General features: G+C 51.4%; 1 protein-coding gene across 1 annotated transcript in view; it reads right to left on the bottom strand.

Moving 5' to 3' along the window:
* Window positions 1-24,191, bottom strand: part of LOC119106178 (calcium/calmodulin-dependent 3',5'-cyclic nucleotide phosphodiesterase 1) — an 82,401-nt gene that overhangs the window by 53,850 nt on the left and 4,360 nt on the right. The window contains exons 2-4 of the mRNA XM_037229786.1: window positions 11,425-11,568; window positions 9,456-9,604; window positions 3,801-3,911 (exon numbers count right to left, since the gene is read on the bottom strand). Of these exons, the coding sequence (XP_037085681.1) occupies window positions 3,801-3,911; window positions 9,456-9,529 (185 nt within the window). The 5' untranslated portion in view covers window positions 9,530-9,604; window positions 11,425-11,568. The remainder of the gene's footprint in view (window positions 1-3,800; window positions 3,912-9,455; window positions 9,605-11,424; window positions 11,569-24,191) is intronic.

Genomic DNA, 24,191 nt, shown 5'->3' with positions numbered 1-24,191 from the left:
GAGAGAGAGAAGAGAGAGAGAGAGAGAGAGAGAGAGAGAGGAGAGAGAGAGAGAGAGAGAGAGAGAGAGAGAGAGAGAGAGAGAGAGAGAGAGAGAGAGAGAGAGAGAGAGAGAGAGAGAGAGAGAGAGAGAGAGAGAGAGAGAGAGAGAGAGAGAGAGAGAGAGAGAGAGAGAGAGAGAGAGAGAGAGAGAGAGAGAGAGAGAGAGAGAGAGAGAGAGAGAGAGAGAGAGAACTCGAAACGGATAATCGAAAACAAAGTGTGTTCACGTGCTGACCCCAGTGCGCCACACCGACGGCGTGCCAGGCAGACAGGCGTGAGCGCGAATGCGTTCGAGAGCCGACCAACTTGTAGGGGGGCAGACAGCGGACCAGTAGACGGAGCGCACGGCAGTGGAGCAGCGGGCCGCCACCACGCGCCGCCGGCTGAGCCCTGCGACGGCGAGGCACATCGGTCGCTCACAGGCGCAGCACACGCAGCAAACACGGCGGCCGGCCCAGCCCGGTCCAGGCGCGGCGCAACCAGCAAAATGCGTCGAGTTGTCCACGCAGAGAAGTGAACGCAGTGGCGGGCGCAGCATACACTGGTGTGACCTTGAACGTGACAGGTCACGCCGGTGTGATGGAACATGGCTATTTCGGTGTCACTTTAGCTGAGCCGCTTACATAAACCCGTCAGTGCGAATGCCACAGCGCATTCCTGAAATGGGCGTTAATTTTGCACCCGCCGCTATTGCAAACGCGGCAGCAGCATACAGCCTGAAACTGACACGGCGCCGTCCACAAGAATAGCTGCCCCTGTGGCTCCAAGTGAAGCCAGAGGGTGGCGTCCTGGAATGGATACATAGTAGACGCGGCGACTGACATGCTGTAGTTCAGATGAGGTTCACCTGGTGGCTAGGGTGCCGTGCAACCGTGGCCACCTAGTGACTGATATGGTCTGTTCACAAGAACGTGTGCTATGGGCGTTGGGCGCGTATGGCAAGTGGGTGACGTCATGAGAAACGTGTGACATGTAATTCATACACCAGTGAGCTCAGATTCAGATTCAAGACGGTTTGCTTGTTGCAATGTAAGTCATTCGTAAGCTGAAAATGTTCGCTCAAACTGCCTTCAATATGCTTGCCTGCTGAGCAAGGGTTTGCATGAATGCCTTTTTACAATACAACTGTTCACATCTTATAACTTTTTTACAGCACGCATCGATAACAAAAAAATGGCATAACCCCAATATCTCGCTGATCAAAATGCAATAATTACGATGTTTTGCACCTACAATACCCTACGCATTAGCTAGAAAGCGGCAAAATATCAGCCAACCTTTGATTGGTTGAAAACGTGGCCAAATATGACCGCAATTGTAATACTATCTCTGACGATATTTTGTACAATACTCACGCATTAGTAAGAGAGCGGCAAAACATGGACCAATCGCTTATTGGCTCAAAACGTGGCCAAATATAACCCTTCTATGATATACAAATGCTACGTTTAATCATGGATGAAATACATTTTCTATGCCCTGTTTGAGCGTTAATTTGTACAATAAACGCCAGCTTCTGATCGCTCATCCACCAGACAACAGCATTTAGCAGCAAACACAAAAGTTTATTTAGGACTTAAAACTAACCTTTATTTACCCAAAACGTCGTTGTGTTTAATCCCAAGAAAACCTACAATCCAGAGGCTACGCCAATCCCATTAGGCTAGCTGACATCATTTACGCAGTGTCTATCTCTTCCGAGCAGAAGTGCGTAAACATTTCATCATCGTCGCAGCTCGATTTGAAGTATTGGCGCCGGTCGCAGGCGTCGTGACCTTGCTATCATTACGCGATATCGTAGAGAAAACACCATTTCACAAAAAAAACAGGACTATCTAAATATTGAAATGGAATTTCTTTGGTTCTTTGGTTTGTAGGCACAAATGAGAACCATGACGAAAAGCCGATATTGATACACCCTCGGCGCGTCTACAAAAATGGCGTTACTAAGTTGCGGGCACGGCATTGAGACATATGCAACCAAAGGTTCTTGCGCTCCTCTTCTCTAAACACTGTCTCGCGTAGACAGACGGTAGATGAGAGAAAAAAAGCATATGCCATCGTGCAGAAGCGCCAGCTTTTGAGAAGCATGCGACGCATTCAGTTAAAGTATGACCTAAGCATAGACACAGGTTCACGGGCGCAGAGACGGTCGTATGAACGGATCACGCCGATATCACACGGCTGGCTTCACGTACATCCAGCGAGCGACGCGGAGACGCAGACCGCCGGCAGTGACTGACACGGAGCAGCCACACATGGCATCGGGACGCAGCGTATACACTGGCGACGCGTCTGTGACCCGCACCACATCCCGGCTCGGCACGTTTCAAGCAAGCGTGTGACATAACGCTTCCGGAACCTGATCTGACCGTTATCATTGGCTGACGGTAGCTACCGATGCACGAGCTGCAGGCGCACGCACCAGGCAGCAGCGCGGGTTCAGAGCCGCGGAATGGTCCTCGTTTGACGCTGTGAGGAGGGCTTCTGCCCCAATTACAGTGGCATGAGTGTGCCGAGGCCTTGATTGGAATAAGCCCATCGAGGCCTGGTCAAAACGCTGAAGCTCACATTTTTTACTTTCGGCCGCTGATTTACCTCATTTTTTTTTCAAAAAAGAAAACGCGACACACTTCGCCAAGCCTCTTTGGAGCGCCAGCGCCTGTATTGGCCGTATTAGCGCCTGGGGCCATGGCGTAACCGGAAATTTGAACCCAGATTCCCCACGTGGGAGTCCAATGCACTTACAACTCGGTCAATACCGTCCGAAAATAGAAAAAGAAGAGAAGAAAATGTGTTTTGCGAGAAAATGAAAGCCACTGCTCCACTTAACACCACACCAACATGCAAGGATGCCGTACTCATTTCGTAAAGCAACCTGGCAACCAAGTTGTCTGGCAATCTCCATAAAGGTCGATGTTAAATTGACGGGGTTAGAGCGAGGCCATTAACATTCGTAACATTTCCCGTTCGCTACTTTCGCTGCCATTACAACATTCGTCCCTCTGAACTTCCTTTTTCGGTTGGTGGTCTGTTCTTCCCTAGAAAAGCCTCGAGGCTGTTTCCTCAATGAATGTCTTTGAATCGGACGCACGACTTGATAAGTTGACGTGTTTTGAGGTGAATATACATCACTCCTGAAAGGCACACTGCTACAAAGCACGAACACAAGACGCTGCATCTTTTTTCCAGTGTGAGTTTTTTGTTTTGTCCGGTCAGCGAGAATAGTATTCCGAAAACATCGATGCGTCACTAATGAATTCATTAACCAAGGATTCCTCATCTCGCCTGGATGCGAAGAAAGAAGCCTTGGAGGGTCATTTTCATGTGCAACGGGGCGTGAGAAAAAGCGCAAATGATGCTTGACCCAGTATATCAACGACCAGAGATGGCGACACCCCTCACATCCTGGCTTGTTTGGTCAGACACCAGCGATGAGAGCCTAATGTAATTTCTTCACGCTAATAGGCTAAATTAGGAAATGGACAGGCGGCGTACAGATGCGACAGAGATAGACAAATCGAGAGAAAGAGAGAGGGACGACGATGGAGAGAAAGAAGAAATACAGAAAAAGCGGATGAGCGAGTCCCTCTCCACATATGCTTATTAGGGAGCGTATTTAGGTGTATTATGTGCTGAGACGAGCCTAAGCATAGGGGACTAGACACAAACGTAATAATAAACACAGACGTTGTAATAAAGATCAGCAGTATGCGACAATACATAGGGGCTACTGAGAGTAGCAGCCCAGGTCCTCACTTGTCGCTGATGTTGAACGTCTCCAGCACGCGCAGCGCATACTCGATGTTGTTCTGAATGATCTCGGGCGAGACTTCGCCCTTGTCCAGCATGCTGAGAAGGTGCCGCAGCCTGAAACAGCATCGGTGGGACTGCGTCAGAGGGGCGTAGGTGCGGCGGGGCTGCATCAGACGGGCGCACGGGCGGCAAAGGCTGCGTCAGGGAGGCGCAGGTGCAGCGGGGCTGCGTCAGGCGGGCGCAGGCACCGGCCACAGTGGCGCAGACCATATGCATATCGGCACGCTTATTGGACACCCCGTACAAGTTAACCCTCCCCGGATTCATCCAGAAGCCACAATTTGAATCACTTGGATCATATGTCACACAGAGCTGAGGGTGGTGACAAAATCCCGTGCACAAAAAAACAATGCCGTCAAAATGGCGGGAGGAGGGGGCCCAAAGGACTGTTTACGTAAATGTCACCAAGCCCAATATGTCACTCTTATTCGTGGCATTTTAGTGATTTCCCATCACCCATGCGCTACCTACACATGTGCGCTTCAAGCATTCCAGATGACACCGTACTTTGCTGTATTATGGTGGCTGCATTAAAATGGTGTACATTTGCTGAGCTTATGTTTTACGCTCTCCTCATTCCGAAACAATTGAAGGAAAAAAAAGACCTTAGGCATTTGATTTTCACCACAGCAGTACTCATGCCAAACATCCCAACTTGCATTATATAACATATGTTATATATATACACACACACACACACACACACACACACACACACACACACACACACACACACACACACACACACACACACACACACACACACACACACACACACACACACGTATATATATATATATATATATATATATATATATATATATATATATATATTATATATATATATATATATATATATATGCAGCATATATATATATATATATATATATATATATATATATATGCAGCATCGTGCAACCATTAAATTATATTGCGTAAACACTCAACGCTTACAGAGCAACATTCATGTTTGTCAGTCAACATGAGCTACTCCGTGGCCATAAACGTCGCTCATTTCGTTAATTATTTTCATAACTATATTTTAACGATTGCCTCACATCTTCATCTAGTCAGGCATGCACCTGAAGCTCCACAAAAGCTCCCAGGATCTCACACCTATGAAACCTTACGGGATACTGGATCCACCATTAGGGTCCAGACACATGTCTGCCTCCTGACATGTCTGCCTCCTGGCGCACTGAAGGTCGGCCCCTTTCAGAGCTCATTGGTGAAACGAGATTGGGGCGACCCAACCCAGAGACCTACTCCACCAAATCGACGCTCCACCGGTATGCTCGCCACTCGACCTTCTCCAAATTGCCTCGTTCAACTAAGCCCATACCCGGCTGTAAGCCCACGCACCGCGTCGATAAATGCATGAGCGCCGAGTTTGAGTGGCGCCATTCAAAGCGCTGCAAGCCATTAGCAAGGCATCCCTGATCGGCAGAAGAGGCACCGGAATCTGTCGAATGGACGGCGCCAGATAGCACGCTCTGCGAGCGAGCGCCGAGGGACACGCTGACCGGAGCAGCGGCAGACCTGCTGAGCGGAGCGGCGGCGGGCCTGCTGGCCGGAGCCGCGGCGGACCTGCTGACCGGAGCAGCGGCCGGCCTGCTGACTAGAGCCGCGGCGGGCCTGCTGACCGGAGCAGCGGCAGACCTGCTGACCGGAGCTGTAGCGGGCCTGCTGACGGGAGCCGCGGCAGACCTGCTGACCGGGGCAGCGGCTGGCCTGCTGACCAGAGCCGCGGCAGGCCTGCTAACCAGAGCCGCGGCGGGTCTGCTGACTAGAGCCGCGGCAGGCCTGCTGACCGGAGCAGCGGCTGGCCTGCTGACTAGAGCCGCGACAGGCCTGCTGACCGGAGCCGCGGCAGGCCTGCTGACCGGAGCCGCGGAAGGCCTGCTGACCAGAGCCACGACAGCCTCCCGCGCCGATCGGGCCGCGCCGCACATGTGACGTTAAAATGTCGACATGTCGACGGCGACCGGAGCGGAGGCGCAGCAGCCGGCTCAGCGGCGCAATACGGACATTCTGGTAGCCAATCCGACGGCATGATGCCTTCGGGATGTTCCAATGGCCGACCTCGCGTTAAAGTGTTGACGTACCAACAGCCGACCTTGAGGGATTATACTGATGTCCCGGTAGCCGACTACGCGTTGGTTACAAAATCGAGGTTCCCTGAAGCTCATTCTGCGTCACAACGCGGAGGTTCTGGTACCTGGCTGTTAGTGCCAATAATGCGGTCCCGAAAGACGACCTTGCGTTGCAATACTGGAGCCCCGGTAGTCAGTTCAGCGTCAGTGGGTCGAAATTGGCCGAGTAAAATATGCCATGGGTGCCGAAATATCCTCGGGAAGGCCCCAATGGATACAGAACTCAACGAAAAATGCAATATATCTATGAACGGAAGACTGAAACTGCTTAAAGAAACACAAACTAAGAGCCCGAAATCGTCCATTCAAGGCGTCATTTCCCACTCACGATACGGAATGTTGATGCAATGTTCAGTGTTATCATATTAAGGTCCGGTAGCTGACCTTGCGTTATAATATTCGAGCCCCCGTTATTATACTAGAGGCTCGGTACTCGGCTCAGTGTCACTATACTAAGGTCCGGCAGCTGACCTTGCGTGATTATACTGGAGCCCCGGTAACCAGCTCAGTGTTACTATACTAAGGTTCGGCAGGCTGACCTTACGTTATAATATTTGAGCCCCTGTAGCCGGTTGAGTGGTACTACACCAAGGTCCGGCAGCTGACCTTGCGTTATAGTATTTGAGCCTACGTGATTATACTAGAGCCTCGGTAGCCGGCTCGGTATTACTATACTAAGGTCCGGCAGCTGAACTTGCGTTATAATATTCGAGCCCCGGTAGCTGGCTCAGTGTTACTACACTAAGGTCCGGCAGCCGACCTTGCGTTACAATATTCGATCCCCCAGCCGGCTCAGTGTTACGACGCTAAGGTCCGACAGCTGACCTTTCGTTATCATACCGAAGAACCGGCAGCAGACGGATGAATGTTTGCCATCAGATTCGTTTACGTCCTCATCAGTGGGTCACTTGAGCTGGCGTGCCACGCTTATCGTGGTTGGGCGGTAAGTCTGCCACCGTGTTCTGCGGTGACACGCCGCTCCGTCACCACCGCTTGCCACCGCAGGGACCACTTTCCATTTGGCGCTCATCCCCGAGCCTTGCGGTGATGATTGGAGTTTCATAGTGCAAGGACGAGGCCTGATCTGAAGTAATGGACCGTAGTCGTTGGCGAGGAATGAGAGGTCAGAACTTGCTCTGACCGCATTTTCATAATGAAGGACTCCGGCTGACCAGCTTAATTCAAACAACAAATAAGGGGAAGAACGTTGCATTGTTCCCTTGGTGAGCATGTACCTTGGGAAAATGTGAGGCGCAGATCGGGGTACCTAAGGTATTTAAACCTCGGAGGGGCTGGGACACAACGTCGGCACTTCAACCTCTGCTTGTGACTCGGCCTTCTGTGTCGCTGAGAGCCACGTGTCCTCATGTCCTCTTCTGTGTCGCTGAGATACACACGTCCTCCATGTCCTCTATGTCCTGCGGACTGCAGATACTCGGAAGCAAGCGCCCAACCGTCTGCCTCGGAGCATCTCCATGGCTTCCACACTGGGCGCCGTGCAACCCCGCGTTCTTCGCCGCGAGGGCCCTATGTCGTTTGGCCGAGGTCTGTCGGCGAGAACTTGCTCACCTGTGATATTCGAGGCGTCTGTGTTAGCTCGTGGCAGCTGGTGGTCGTTTTATGGACGTTTGGATGCTTCCCGAGAGCTTCCCTTTAGATAGCCTTGTGTCAGTAGCGAATGCGTTTTCCCGTCTGTAGGCCTGCCTCGGAATAGTATGTCTGTGGTCAATTTTGCGCTTGCGAGTGTTACCTATTGTGACATGAGCGTGACTGTGACTCGGTGTATATTTTTGAAACAGACGTAAAATCACAAAAGCTACCACGCGGCTATATTTTGCTATCAATACGTGCGCGTATACGCCAATCACAACGCTTTTCCAACCTCTGATCGAGCTGATTTACCAGTTCGTAGACCCTCACATCCTGATGAACAGGGGTCCAGATAGCGACTGGTAAAGGGCACCGTACTTAAGCAGTGCAGGACGCGAGAGGAGGATAACCACGACAAACGAGAGCCGCTGGACTGGCTGCGATAGATGGAGTGCGCTAAATAATCTCATTTTGCAACCATTCGTTGGCTAAATATGACGTCGCAGAACCACGGATCTGTTTTCCAGGGAGCTCAGGATTATACGATTATGGATGCTGTGAACTAGACGGGATTCCAGCCTCAGCAAATTCCAACTGGAGGGAATAATGTCATCACGGAGTCTCACGCCCGTGTGACGGGATTGTATGACTATGAGCCTCCATTCTGCTCGCATTCTTGGGCCTTGGTGCAGCGCTCTTCCCGGTCCCTTTTCAGCCCTTTTCATGTCACCCCATTTTGCATGAACCTAGGAGGATCTGACCGAAGCCTGCTATATGATGTGCTATGAATATAATCATGCTATGAATTCAGCGATTTCGCGCGGCATGAATCCGTTGATGATCTCAATCGCTAATTTGCGCTGGAAATCCCTCCAACACAAGATCAGGAGCAGCTCGACGTCCGTGGAGACGTCTGTTTACCTGCAGGACCGTGCGAATGACATATCCAGTCTGTTTTGACTGCAGCGTCGCGCTGGCGTATCCCGGCAAGTCACAAAGCCCTCTGTCAGTAGTTTGCGAATACGACCTCGAGCGGGGCGCACAAAAGCATAGGCTTTCAGCCGAAAAGTAACTTTTCCGACGGTGCGCTACACCTGACATCGAGATCGAGGTTGGCGCGCTGAATTCGCGTTGGCTCTATCGATTTTTAACGATGCCTGTTAAGCCCACTGTGCGCCGAGTTCGGACTTGGAGCACGTGGGCCGGCATTATGGCCGCGAAGTTCGCCGAGCTGAGACGACTGCGTCTGAAATTCACCGCCTCAAAACGTGGCACCGGGATGACGTAACATCACTGGGATGAGCGATGACAGTGCGAGCGGCTACCTAGCCCCAAGCACCTACAAACCTGACCGGGGCAAAGGACGCCCCCCCCCCCTGCAGCGCACGAGGGGCCTTCGGCGTGGCGCGTGGGCTAAGCCGCCCCTGGAGACCCCAGTCGGTATCAGCGCACCATAATTGCATTCCGGAGGGCCAGTCCATTTGTCGGAGTAACGACTCCGAAGCTGGCATTACGGAGCGAGTCATTTCTGGGCTCACGGCGCCTGCCGCCCTGCACGTCGCATTGCCGGGCGCCGCCTTAAATTTCGCCGGTTTTAAGCGGGCCCATTACGGTGGCATCAGTCGGCTGAGTTCGAGTAATCCGAGCCATCCAGTCGGCGCACGTCGGCCTCCTCGGCCCGGCCAGGCCGGCCTCTCTGCATACGCCAGCTATCGGGTGTCAGCTTCGGCGGCGTCAGCGTCAGCTTCGGCGGCATCGATCGCACGTCGGCTGGCGACGCTCCTCGCCGCCCCCGCCGCCGTGATGGCCGCCGGCGACTCCTCTCCGAGACCCGGGGGTGGCGATGCTGACCCACCTGACGGCCGCCCGGCCGCACGCCTCCGAGTCTTGGACCCGCGGCTGCAGGAGCTCGCTGCTGTCGGAGAGCATCGAGACGAGTCGCGGCTTCGGTCCGCCGCTTGCCGAACGTGTTGTTGCGCCGTAAGATCGTCAGCGAGCCTTGTTCTGGAACAGGCGCGGCGGGTCAGGGGGCCGCTGTTGTCTGCTTACCGCCGGCGTCCTGAGGAAGGGGGGGGGGGGAGGGGCGGACGCAGGTCCGGTGAGCCGCTGACCAGACGTCAGGGTATCCGGAGATGAAGGTGTCCGACCTAGAGCAGCGGTCGCACGTGGCGAAAGCGGCCGACAACATGGCGTGGACGGACCAAATCCGCCTGCTGCAGAATGTGTGAACTGAATGCGTCAAGGTCAGAAACAGCCGGACAGAGTTCTTCAATGCCTGCTGTCTTCGGCGAATATTACGTGCTCGACTGCGCTACATTTGTTCAGCATCTGGTATCCAATGTCGAGGTCAAAGGTTAGTGGTTATCTCGTTTCTATGGCAGCTGATGTCTGTTGTTTATGGTGCGGCAGACACGGAATTTGTTAGTAATTTACTCCGTTGTAATATGTCCTGTTTCCAGCATATGCCAGTTGCCCATTGTTATGCTCCAGACTGGTCGGGCAGAGGCCTCCAGATTCAACGCGAAAGAGGTCACTGTGCCCGTTTCTCAGTCACAACAGGCGTTCTAACAACACGAGAGAATGTGAAAGAGCTCGCCGTCTTGGGCCCCCACTGGCAACGAGATATCCATCGGGTTGAATTTAGTAATGCAGGTTACATGGGTCTGTACTAACCATGTGCCATCCATACGCAAAGATGGTAACGCATTCAGACTGGCCTGCCAAACGAACACGAAAGCTCGCTCTACAATCCAAATAGACAAACGCGTTAAGGTCGCAAGCACCGGCATTCCGTCGACAGAGCTCCGAATGGCTGCCTGCCTCTGACTCTAGCCGCTGAGTTACGCGTCCATCCATGCAGGTGGGAAGCTCGCGCGTGTCTGGAGGAGAATACACCGCACGGTTACACATATATACACGGCAAAGCACGAACGAGTACAAGGCCAGGAGATAGCCCGAACTTAACGTGTAAATCACAACGGAGAAATGTAGCGCCCAACTGGCCCAACGACTGCGCATCCGTGGCCGCCTCACGGCAATGAGCCAGCACATGGGAGACTCGAAACTGTATGGACTCCAGGTGTTTGGTTTCCATCATAAACACCAGGCAGGTGAAGATGGGATGCTTACGAAATCAGAAACTACACGGTGCTATCCAGCAAAGGAGAGATTGACAACAGCGAAGGGCAAGTGCCAAAGCACTTGTTTATAAGCAGTTTTAAAACCACCCATGGTGATGCGTTTAAGTCAAAGCACATGGCAACAGAGCGAGAAGCGAGAAGTTTACACCATTTAACACATGGTACACAGGTACAGCACAGGGAAGCAGCAAAACAGACCTGTGGCCCGAGTAGTAGATGCAAGTGATACCATGATACTGCTCAGGCCATTTTACTGTCCCATCCGTGAGCATGTTCCCCCGCTGATCTCGATAAAACATATTTTGCGTCCTTTCAAGATGACCGAGCCCTTACACCTTACAAGTTTTAAATTCTCGTAATTCTAGATAGCTCATTACTTTAAGCTACATTGTGGCGCATGCAATGATAGTGTTCAGCAAACACCAAAGCTAGCGCTTAAAGCCCTTTACTGCAACGGGACTTGCCCTACCAAGAGTCACTGCCACCTCACGCATCGTTCAAGTTATCTCTGCGCTCTTTCGCCCATGCCAAAAAGCGCACAAGCCAGGCTGGCCTGGGCCGTGGCGCGACCACCCGCCCACGGCATCGTGTCGGCCTCACCCGGCCTCAGCCGGCCCAGCTGCCCCAGCTGCCCCAGCCCAGCCCAGCCGCCCCGGCCGGCCCGGGGTGCGGGGAGCGTTTTACCGTGGCGGGCGTCTAGAGAGGAGGCGGAAGCTACGTCGTCACACTGAGGAGCTAGCGGCTCCTGCTTACTGCTCAGAGCCTTCTTGCCCGCGGGCGGCGCTGGGTCGCCAGCTGGCGGTGACTTCCTCTCCGGCGCGGTGGCCACTGCAACAGGGTCACCAGGGGTCAGACTTGTCAGACAGTTGACAGTTACTTGACATTTACGATGGTCACATACCGAGTGCAACTAACACAGTTACGATGGTCACATACCGAGTGTAACTGGCACAGTTACGATGGTCACATACCGAGTGTACCTAGCACAGTTACGATGGTCACATACCGAGTGTATCTAGCACAGTTACGATGGTCACATACCGAATGTAACTAGAACAGTTACGATGGTCACGTATCGAGTGTAACTAGCACAGCTACGACGGTCACATATCGAGTGTACCTAGCACAGTTACGATGGTCACATACCGAGTGTATCTAGCACAGTTAGTCACATACCGAGTGTAACTAGCACAGTTACGATGGTCACGTACCGAGTGTAACTAGCACAGTTACGATGGTCACGTACCGAGTGTAACTAGCACAGTTACGATGGTCACGTACCGCGTGTAACTAGCACAGTTACGATGGTCGCGTACCGAGTGTAACTAGCACAGTTACGACGGTCACGTACCGAGTGTAACTAGCACAGTTACGATGGTCACGTACCGAGTGTAACTAGCACAGTTACGATGGTCACGTACCGCGTGTAACTAGCACAGTTACGATGGTCACGTACCGAGTGTAACTAGCACAGTTACGATTGTCACGCACCGAGTGTAACTAGCACAGTTACGATGGTCACAGACAGAATGCATCCGGTATGCACTACTCGGTTTCCTGTTCTTGGTCGGACTTTAAGCACAGGTACATGTCCAGACATTCTAAACATGGAAAATATTTGGGAGTTGCACCCAGAGTATACGAATTACCACAAGCAAAACTGAATACATTCAGACCTAGTCTATGAATTACAGCTTTCCCAGGAGGTTGCATTTGCCCCTGTGAGCTGTTAGCGAGGATAAGCGTCGATTAGACGGTTGACTAATTCGTTCTCACAAACGCTTTCCAGAATTCCACCTTGATTTCATTATCTGCCCACAAGTTGGGTCGAAGGCCTTCCAACGTGGGCTCGAATTTCCAAAGCATGGAAATTTCAGTCTTCACCCTACGAAACGTTCTCTGTGTTATATTTGGCTATATATACCTTTCTCATTCTCCCGTCTATGTTTTTTTCTACATATGTTTTTAACCTCTCTCTTCTTCAAACTCATCAAACAATGACACTAAAAAACATAAAGCGAATCATTCCCCGAGGCGAAAACTCACGCGTCAGTGTGAATTCAGCGTAATGTTTCAAGAGCTATCTATCAGTTTTTTCTGCACACAAAATGATACCTCTACCGCACAGGCAAGCTATCATATGCCTTACGCAATACCAACGCATTTTGACATTAGGCGAATATATCCAAGCCATCTTGTGGAACATTCGCCTTATTTTGACAACACAAGCTGATTGCCTCATAAAGGGAAGCCCACTATGTCGTCAAGTGATGAAGTCTCCTGTGTCGTTATGCACCTCCCCCTCGATTTAGATGGTGTACTTGCAATCAAGCACCACTAGCTATGAGGCGTATGCCAGGCGCACGATCTGACCCGATCAAGTCAAAAGATCAACTGGTAACCGGTCAAGGAGGATCAACGCGACCCGGGGGAAGTTGCGGCGCTGAGCTGCGCGGCAAAAAGAGCCCTCTTCAGCCCTCTCTGGCAAAGCGCCGTCAGCAAAATTATTCAATGAATTGGATCGGCTCACCCAAATGGGCAGTCCGACCGCATGTTAGATAGACGCAGAGTTGGTGGTGGGTTTGGGGTGCAACAACGTGCTATTAGAGGCCGCCCTGAACGTAGCGCCAGCGGCCTCACACCTGTTGAGCGTTAGCTTCATGCCACCGGTGTTTCTGTTGCAGTGGAGGGCAGCATCAGGTGTGCTGGACAGACGAAAAACTGCTCTGGCCATCACGATTGTGTGTGTTATGGGACGCGTCGGTCGTAAAGTCCATTTCCCAGCTGATCACGTCGGGTCAGTCGACTCTCCTAACCAGCCACCATATATGCCACGCTCCAGATGCGCTGTGCAGCTCCCTTCGATTGCCATTGGAAGCCGCGCGCCGCCATCATAACCGTTCTTCTCACGGAGCCCGCGGGCCGAGACGGACTGTCTGAGGCCACGCCGGCGTTAAATGGCCTCTGTTCCGAGAGGTCACGACTCCCGAATCAGAACGCTGCTGCCGGAGCACGGCGGTGCGCTGGTGATAACGACACGGGACTTCAAACAGCATACTTATCATTTGTGCTAACGATGCGTTTGACGGTATAAGGCTGCGGAGTTTTCCTGGCGGGCCCATTTGAAAGCTGGGCAGCCAGTTTGCTGATGGTGTAAAGATATTGGAATGCGTGCATTCCAATAGTAGATTCAAATGTGCAGAACTTTCATAAGCGCGTGTAAATCAATATTCATGTATACTTGTGCCTGTTGTGAAACGTTCGCAAAAAAATGTTCCGTATCTAGATGAGGCACATCCATTTCGTGTGGTAATGCCAGTTATCTCCAAATCCCTGAATTGCTTCATTTTTCCGAATGACGTTATAATGGGCGTGGTATTCTTTCATCAGGATCTGTGGTCGCAACTAGTAAACAGATGCTGTGTCTAACAAACTTTACTTTATTATCTCTACTCTGGGACCAAACCGTGCTTTAACATACGTGACCAAACTTTTTAGGTGGTATGCTTTAGGTTTTTAGGTTAGTGGTGCAAGAACAGAGACTAATTTTTGCAAAGCAAATGTTTCACAAGATCCGACGCAGAGATCCCGTGCTACACTTTTCACAAAACAAAGTGTCCTTCGGACAAATGCGACTCACTGCGCAAAATCATTGGTTCGTCAGAGATCAAAACGTTAAAGTACGGTTGCGCTAGACTTGGGGTAGAAATTACTGGTAGATAAATCACGAATTCTTAAGTTGATAGGAACTGAGCGTCGTTGATTAGATGGTACGCAACGGTGAGCGGAGCGGAGATTGTTTTAAAGATCTGAGGGATGACCTGCAGCCGTCGTTCGTGGTCTGAGGTCTTGCGGTAAGCCTTGTTCACTGCGGAGCGTCTCTGAAAACGCGTAGCCCCCCCCCCTCTCTCTCTCTCTCTCTCTCTCTCTCTCTCTCTCTCTCTCTCTCTCTCTCTCTCTCTCTCTCTCTCTCTCTCTCTCTCTCTCTCTCTCTCTCTCTCTACCTGCAGTGGAAGACATCAAGTGCTCAAGAGCGCCGGCTCCCCCAACCACAGGTCGAGAAACGCACGGGGTCTCAAACACGGGGTTCTCAAACTTTGCGGAATCGAACATCATGTCCGTTGCACATTGCATAGAAATCAATGCTTCAAAATCCTCGATGCTCCCCAACTTATCGCTCGTGGGGAAGGCCCGTCCCCGCGCGGTGCAGGCGCAGTACCCGCGTGACGTCATCAGAAGAAATGGTGTTTGTCGAACGCGGGAGCCGCGTGGAATAGCAATGGCCAGCGCAGGCGCGCCAGAATGCGCGCCGCCCGCGCCCGCCTCTCCCCCCGTCCTTGGGCGGAGGAAGGCGCACCGTAAAGCACTTGCAGTCGCAGAGCGCGTGCAGCGGGACAATTGGCGACGCGAGGGCGCCGCGTGAGGGCTGCCTGATTTCCCTCGCGGCCACCAACTCGCCGCCAGTCTCCCCGCGGGGCAGAGGGTCGCGCGGAGGGCTGGGCTGTTACGCTGGTGCGGACACATATGCGCTGGCCACCGACGGCCAGCGTCGGTGACTCCCTTCTCAGGTGGGAAGAGTCAGATTTAGCAAGTGTTCTCAATGATTCAGCAGGCGGCGTGACATAGAACGTTCTCAGCTGAGCTTGATTTGAACGCAGTACAGGGCGACTCAGCCTCCGGCGGAAAACACTGACACATGCGTGACACATAAATTCATTGAGGACATGCTGGCGTTGTCTTAAGAACATGCATCACTGCAAGGTCAGCTGGAGGCTAAAAACGACGCGTGGACTAGTTAACGCCTGCAATGCAAGTCAGGTCAGATGCATCGGCGCTTATACAGTATTAGCTGCGTTACGCAATAGGTTGACTTGTATCTGTACCTCGGTGGCGTACCTGACCATCAGTCAACCAGCACGTGATACACAGAAGAGCGGGTCTAAATAGCCAAAGAGGCTGTCTTGTACTTAGAATAAATAATATATATATATATATATATATATATATATATATATATATATATATATATATATATATGTATGTATGTATATGTATCACCCTCAAAGTTGTATACACAGTATTACCACCATTAGCATGGTTCTCCTCGATTCTACGCACCGAAAGCGGAGCACGTGACGCCCTCTCCCCGAAGCCGACACACGGCTTTAATTCCTGGCCCATGTGGGCGCGCCTGCATTGTGCAATTAAACCTGGAGTGATTAACTCGAAGCGAATTGCCTTGACCGGAACGCCAGGCGGCCGTCCCCCGCCCCTCCGCGCCACTGGCCGAACGCCATCGAGGTCATGTTTGGGGCGGGCGCCGGCGGCCAGGGCTGTTTCCCGCGGCGGCGAGGCGGAACGCCGCGCTGCTGTGCGCTGATTTCTGGACCGGCCTGGTCGTGATCCATGGAGAGCTTATCATGCTGGAGGGGGGGGGGGGGGGGGACGTTATATCTTAATTTGAACCGTCGGATCACGGAGAGGAAGCCTGACAGATCCCCATCCCCCACTCCCCATCGATATATTTCTTGAAAACCTGGTGACCAGTCAACACACCAGGAAAGTTTCTATTTGATAACTGAAGAACATTTTTACCATTCCCTATCAATTTTGCTGCATTTTCGCAGAGTAATTTGTAACCGATAATCCAGCTGTAAAGGTCATTTCGGCGATATTTCTCGCCAAATCGACAAAGCTGCTCGCTTGCTGGAAGCAACTGAACCGTGTTACTTGATTGTTTCATAACTAGTATAGCTTTATGTCAGTGATGTCAGACGCTTTTGTATCTAGTACTTTTGATAAGTTTATCAAAAGGTCAGCTAACTTACACATGCTTAACATTTTTTCCAAGGTGTTTGTGGTGCCCACATTTGCACGAATATCATATCACGATGCACCACATTAACATCCTTTAACGAATATTGTGCGATCAACTGGAGCCAATTTATTAGGTCAAGGTCACACGAGACCGAAAACTATAGGAACAGGTAAGTAACTGATTAGAATATTGCACACTATGATTGGTCCAAACCTCCTGTGTTCGACATTGTTCAATTTCTAGGGCATGTGCATGCGAGGGAAATTCATCTTTTAAAGGTCAAGTAAGGTCATGACTTTCACCTATAAATGTCTGCATGCCATATCTGCACTGTCTTGCCATCTCTAGTGTTTTCGGGTAAAGTACTGTGCGCAGTACAGCTTCAGTGGGCTTGCTCAACATTGCTCTTCATTGTGCAACATCTACACTATGAGAAGTACTAAAATACTTGGACACATTTTGTGATCTCTTTAGCACAAGTATCTCGGTATAGTTTTCAAACATTCGTGTTATGAAGCAGCTTGTCAGATGTGACGATGTCTGTCCTGGTCCTCCTAAATGGAGCCGAATGTCACTTGTCGCACTGTCGTAACATGGGTCGTTACGAAATGACAGATGGGGGAAATATTTTGTTCCGCTTAGAAAGTTTGACCAATCAGAAGTCCAGTTCAAAAAATCTAAATTACAACATGAAACAGCTCAAACTGCGTTTATATCTGATGACCCTAGCCCAAACATCTGCATTCATAGCATGCAAAGCATGCGTGACACATCGATGACCTAGTTTGACCTCAAAGGTCACAAATTCCTCGTGAAAGAAAACACGAACAGTTGGACTGATAAGACGATCATCATTGCACCGGTCTCTCTTCGTTGCTCCACCTTGCTCGGCATAGCCGGCACTAGTTGGGGTACGGTGCGTCATACATACCAATGAGCATATCAATTGGGCTGTATTTCCGAAGGCTCAGATGTCACTTACAGGAACCCAAGACAACAACGAGCGAGATGAGGCTTATGAAATTGCCTTGTGTAGAATCAGTTTGCGTGAAAGCATCTCGTGTAACATTACCGTTGTAAGTCTGGAATATACTGGTGACAACATTTTGTCTCATTTGTTAATTGTTTCAGGTTATTATCATGACCTTGAGGGTCACACTTTTACCTAGAACACAACATATGCGTAGAGATTAGACAACAAGCAGCTTGCTCATTGGGATACAGATGCTCTATCTGTCCTACTTCAAAAGTTAGGTGGAGTGGGAGGGGTTTACCAGGCCTTTCCTCAGCGGGCGAGAGAGTCAAAAGACCCGAAGGGATCCGGAGGAGTAAAAACGGCCCGTGGATCAAAGATGAACAATAGGCCTTAACAGCGCGAGGGAAGAAAAACTGGCCTAACGTCCTGCTATCCCCCCCCCCCCCCTCCAATTTGTCCAGCGTTTCGCTGCTGCGAGGCCATTGGAGGCGAGTCTTGCAGTACGCACTGTGTTTAGTCTATGCCAGCCGCGCGCGAGGGGCTGCCCAGCCAGCGGTGTGCCAGTAACTCTACGCTCTGACGGAACGAGCGCAGACCGTGCAAGGGACGTCGGAGAAGTGGGGGCGGGGGATCCTGCCGAGCTCTGTACCGTGGTCAGGGGCACGACATAGTGTGCTCGTACATACGCCACAAAGGTAATGTAATATGATGCAATTAAGTTCGCTCAGCGTTGCATGTCATTCAGCCTGTGTCATGATGATGCGCCGCGTTGGCCTGCAAGTGCATCGGTATATGGGGTATTTGCGTGACGGAATTCTCCGACAGCCCTTACTACGAGAACAGCAGGGTCGCAACTGTCGACGCAACTTGTCGTGAGTGTTGACCTGGCTCCCCGCGGCTGTATGGACGCCCACCCATCAGCCGGTGCGTTCCCGAGAACGCGTCAGAGGCCGCGGTTCCCAGCAGCGACGTGACTCTCGAGCGAAGTCAACACCCCTCCCCCTCCCCCAGACTGCGGATCCATCGCCTGGCGATGGGCGCCGTTCTCGAGCGCCGGTCGCCGACGCCTGGGTGGACCCCGGCACGTGCACCGTTGGCGCCGATCGGCATCCGGCATCGCTGCGCTGTGGGTCACGACTTCAGCACGCCACTAGGGCGTGTCGCCCCGGCGCCGGTGGAGGCTGGCCCGCCCGGACGGGTCCCGGAGTGGCGGAGGTCACGCTGCCTATCGTGAAGTATCCGGCAGACGAACGCGCGCCTCGTTGATCACGCCACGCGTGAGGACGGCGAGGCTTCGAGCAAATGTGCATTCTCGCACGCTTGCGACGGCCGTGACACTGATTAGTTTTCAAATATCCGATGGGTTTTGAGTGAGCATTGTGGTTTATGATTTATCACAGTGGAGGATGTTTGGTTTATCGGATGTCGGATGTCGGATGCTTGGTTTATCCACTCTTTGATATCATTCGTAGGTTTCGATCTATTGCGTCAGACCTTTCCAGCGTCAATTTGGAAACAGCTATGCACGGGATCAAATGTCATCCCGCTGATGAAACATGATAACATGCGTATCATGATAGCATGCTTCCAACGATCCGGGGCGAGCCTTCACGTGAACTTAGATACATGAGACGAGATAAGAGGCCAAGCCGAATGTGTCGCAAGTCTGTATGGAGACATGCCATGCAGGCACGGCAGCTCACGCTGGCACATGGGAAACTCCGCCACGATACAACAAGGAGATGGATTTCATACGTGCAGGAGACCGAAGGCAGCATTAATCTACCCGCTATCAATAAAGGCATCAATGAAGGCGGCGTCAATGAGGGCCCATCAATGAGTGTTTTGGACTACGACGATTGAAAGTAAACAGTGACATCTTACAACACCAGACCGGCCACGACCTTGACGGGTTCACGTAGCGACTCAGCGACTGCGAACCTCCTGTCAGACTTGTTTATCGCGTTACAGAATGTTGACGCGAGGGATGAGTGATAGTGCACTGCTTATGGAGTGCTGCTATAGTCGTTTCACCCCACGAAATGCGGCCAAGGGCAGATTCTGCGGCACAAGTGGAACCATTATCCGGCGAAGACGGTGAAAAAGATGACAAGTTTCTCAGAGCTGTTTCAGGGCAACTTGGGCGCTTTCAAGCTTGCCTCCCTCAGACGCGGTGCTAGGTCCGCCCTTGGGTAAGAACGTTTCCGAACGGCGCCAGACTGTCTCTGGCAGGATCGCAACCAGACCATCAATGCTGCACTGGCGGCGTCTCAGACCGCCCCGAATCACTCCGTTCTCCGACAGCGGCCACGTCCGAAGCCATCGAAAGGGAGGCGTTGTCATTTCCCTCAATGTCCTGTAAGGGCCAGAAGGCTCGTCTAACGTCCGGGCCAAGCAAAACGAACGTGGCAATGAAACGATCCAGTCGCACCACAGAGGTCACTGACGCAACCCGCCCGTGTCCGCAGAGGCGGAAGACGATCGTCCTGACGCTGGAATGTTTCAGCAAGAGACGTGCTCACCCATGACAACGCTGACAAAAATTCCGGATGATTCAGAGCTAACAGTCCGTACAGACGTCTCTGACGCAGGGGCTGCCCTTGACCACGGGTCACCGCGCCGGCGCAGACGTCAGTGTGCGTCGTCCCGCTCGGACACATGAGAAGCAGGGGCCGCCCGTGACCGCGGGTCACCGCGCCGGCACAGACGTCAGTGTGCGTCGTCCCGCACGGACGTGTGAGAAGCAGGGGCCGCCCGTGACCGCGGGTCACCGCGCCGGCGCAGACGTCAGTGTACGTCGTCCCGCACGGATTATCAAGGAGGTCACGCGAGCCGACCGACGCCGACTTCTTGGACCGCACCCGTCGCCCACGTGACCGCCGCACCGGACGGGCGGCCCTTTGACCGGAGGCGCATTTGTCACGTGTCGGCCGGCGGCGGAGGTCGCGCGGCGGCGGCGTGGGCGTTCGGCCCCGTGCCGGGGCTGCTCCTCCGCACGGTCACGGCCGGCCGGCGGGCGGCGCGCCGGACACGCGCCCACGCTTCACCGGCGGTTAACAGGCCGAGAAACTCGCAGCCCGTTGCGTGTTTGCTAGGGAGGGGCCGAGGAAGTACCGAGTCCAAGCTCCGGGCTGAGAGGGGACACGGCAGGCGACGGGTGTGACCTCCGCGGGTGAAAAGGCCGGTTGGGGTGAAGGCCGGGACACGAGCAGGGCTTCCGCAGAGAAGGGCGTTTTTTTGAGTGATTAGGGGAATAGGAGCAGACCTCGTTTTTTCTCTTACTTTTTAAATCGATTTACAGGACAAGCAGGATAGTTAGTTAATCGTGATATCAGTGATCCAAAACAAAAATATGCAACGCAGTGAAACACGCTAAGCATTACACGGCGCGTGTCACATATCAATGATTAAAATGTGCTACATGTAAAGTATGCAACCTTTACTTAAGAGACATCCGCCACGATAATGCGGGTGATGTTTTTTCATGCATTCAAATTGTGAGCAACAACATGAAAAACAACAATTCTCGGAAAGCTGATCCGATTCACTGTAAATGCGGATTATACAACACTAGGGTAGAGCCACCAACTCACTCTCGTGAGCTGCCGACAGTAAGCCTATTACGGGTTTGATGTCTCCAACGTCATGCAAGGAGTAAGCATTGGACCCACGTGCTCACTGACCTGCATGATAGAGAGGGGAATGTGGTACTCAGCTCCATCAAACAAAAAGGGCGTCGACATCGATTGCAAATTAAAACGGAGCTCGCAAGTGACCGGCAAGATACTAACAATGATAATGCACATCGTCAACAAAGTCCTGCGAGCCGTCCTCGGCGCGGACTCGTTTGTCATGTCATGACCGTTGTCATGCGTGGTTTGGTACCACAACCAGGTCTTAGAGTAATTTCTGACGGGGGAAATGCCGATCTTGCTAGACCTCAACCCACTCGAGAGGGGAGGGCAACTAATTCTCCGGAACGGTTTGAAGAAGGTTGGAATTCTCTGACTTTGCAAACCTTTGTTAAATGTGTCAAAATCTTAGGTTCATGGCATGTGTAGGGTGGTTCCAGGCTCCGGTATTGGCAGGAGCCTCCAGTGAAATCTGACAATTTTGCCAAGATTAGGATCTCCGCCGGATTGTACGCACTGCCGTGCCCTGGCGGGAGTATCGAACACTTCCGGTGAATAAATCACGGCTGTCGCATTCCTGTTACAACTCTGCAATATAAAAATGAGTCCTGCAGAGCAGCAAAAATTACATAAGGGCGGTTCCTGGACACAAAAAATAATAGTGTTAAGTGTAAAACGGGTAGTAAATGCAGGCATATAAGGGATACACGTTGATACCCAAACGTATCGCTTTTCACTCACGCCAGTGTCCGCATACTTACACATAAGGTGACGAAGACGTGTTCGCATTTTGCGATAGCCCATGCAAATGAACTTTGCCTCTCATATTTACCAGCAATACTGTGTAACGAATGAACGATGAAGGAAAGTATATGTGCAAAAAGCCGGAGGAAGAAAATCGATGTTACGCGCGGAGGCGCCCCGCCGTGATGAAAGTAAGCGGTCGTATAACCTGGAAAATGAAGAGTTCAAGTGGTATGCAGCATTCCAGCTTTCACTTGCGTGTTGTAGACAGGATCTAAAAAACGGCAAGAAAAGTGAGAAGCTGCATTACACGGTGGCAGTGGCCAACAGCGAGGCGTCAGCTGACAGCTGCGGAAGGGGCCATGCTCAAATAACGTGTCCCAACGCCCCTCCGTTTGGAAAACTGGATATGTTTATGTAACTCATTCATGCATGTAAGACATGCGCCATAAATAATTTGCGTGGACTAACTGTGTTTCGACAAGCAGTTGTACCAACTGCTCGAGTAGTCTTTTCATTTCACCGCCCAAAGACGTCCAAATGCTGATCTATGGCTAAACATCGGAAGATGATATCCAATTTGATAACAAATACAAAGCAAAGCTCCCTCCCATCTGCTTCGCATACACTCCAATAGATACCCGTTTCGACATATTTTGTTAGTACTCGTCTCACATCTCCTGGATTCACCATCAATCTTCCGTGTTGAAATGTCGCCATGACATCAATCTCAAAATCATGATCCATCGATCTTCATTATAGCATCGAAATCGGTTGGTAAAGTCGCAGCTGTATGACAGCAATAATGTCTAGAATGTGGGATTTTACCCTGATGCCCTTGCAACATATGCTTGATGTTTTATGTTGGCAACGTAGATCTCGTAGACAAAAGGCAGCACCATTTGGTTTTTCATCACAGGTCCAGTAGATCTCGAGATCGCAGGGGGAGGGAGTGAGAGGATAAACTCCAAACCAGGACGGCAGGAAGTGGAGAGTCCGCCGGAATAAAGTTACGTGGCTGTAGATTACAAATAAATTCATCTAACGTGAAAAAATCATAACTGCAGCTTTGCAACCTTGCCCAGCTCCACACAACGGACATATCCACACTTGCGATCTGCCTCTGGCCACAAATGTCGACCACGTTGTCACACTGACATTAATATCGTATAATCGTCTCCATCTGTACGCATGCTAAGGACACAGCATTATGCAATCATTACAGCATAAAGGGAAATTTCACACAAAAGGTAACAGCCCAAATAAATCGGGAGTATATGTCAATAACTTCTACGGACTTAAGGGGCCCAGCCCACATTTATGAGGTTTTGAACTAAGACAGTCATTTTTCATGAGCTTTTCCTGCGGTTCACGGTCATGCCCTCATTAAGACCGCAAACGATCTTGTTTCTGCGTTGATACACGCAAATTGCGCAGCCCATTACGCCACCAGCTATGATAATGCCACCCAGACTAGTATGACGTCATGAAAACGCATAATTGCTCATCAGCGAAATTCTATCATCTAGAGCCGCCTGTTGCACTTAAAAGCGTACCGATAGTAACAAGTTAGCTTTTCATCACAGCTGATGCTTGCCTCAGTATCTTAAAACGCGGAACAGTCCCTTGAATTAATTAGTTATTTTTCAACAGGCTTTAATCATGATTAGGGTTTCACGCCTCACCGGCTGTCCGGGCCATCTTGAGACGAGTGCCTCAATTAGCTCTGCAGGATGCTATGGTGGCGTGGCCAGGGCCCAAACCCCAGACCGACAGGCCCGGAGTCGAGAGCTGTGACCATTATACCACCGCCGTCCTTTCTCCGTTGGTTCAATCCTAAGACCAGCATAAGGCTGGAGTTGATTAGCTGAGATCCACACGCCACCTTCGCAAACCACCTGCCATCAGCGTGCAAGAGGCCAGACACTTCGCAGCTTCAATCTGGAGCTAAGTGATAACGGCTGCTTTTTTGCCGCCTGGTGTTTCGGCATTATGAGTCACTCGGGATTATACGCCATGCTTGAAATGTCGAGCATTTCCGAGAACCATTTCCACGAAGGATTATGATGCGAAATTTTAAAAAAGCTGTTAAAGAAGTTTCAAAGCTGTTTCAACGACTCAACTTTATCAGTGATTTTTGGCTAGAAATGTTTGGCAGGGATTAAAAAACTGGTGCCTTGAAATGAATATTTTGTTAAACTGTGGTTGGCTGGCAATAAGCGAGATCATTTTGAACTTACGCGAGAGCGCTGGGGTGTTTTCCAGTAAATCGTTGAAGCCC

The sequence above is a fragment of the Pollicipes pollicipes genome, unplaced genomic scaffold (assembly GCF_011947565.3).
Source record: "Pollicipes pollicipes isolate AB1234 unplaced genomic scaffold, Ppol_2.1 Scaffold_6138;HRSCAF=7277_pilon_pilon_pilon, whole genome shotgun sequence".
Lineage (NCBI taxonomy): Eukaryota > Metazoa > Arthropoda > Thecostraca > Pollicipedomorpha > Pollicipedidae > Pollicipes > Pollicipes pollicipes.
Note: the sequence above shows the minus strand (reverse complement) of the source record. Positions and strands in the feature narration are given on the sequence as shown.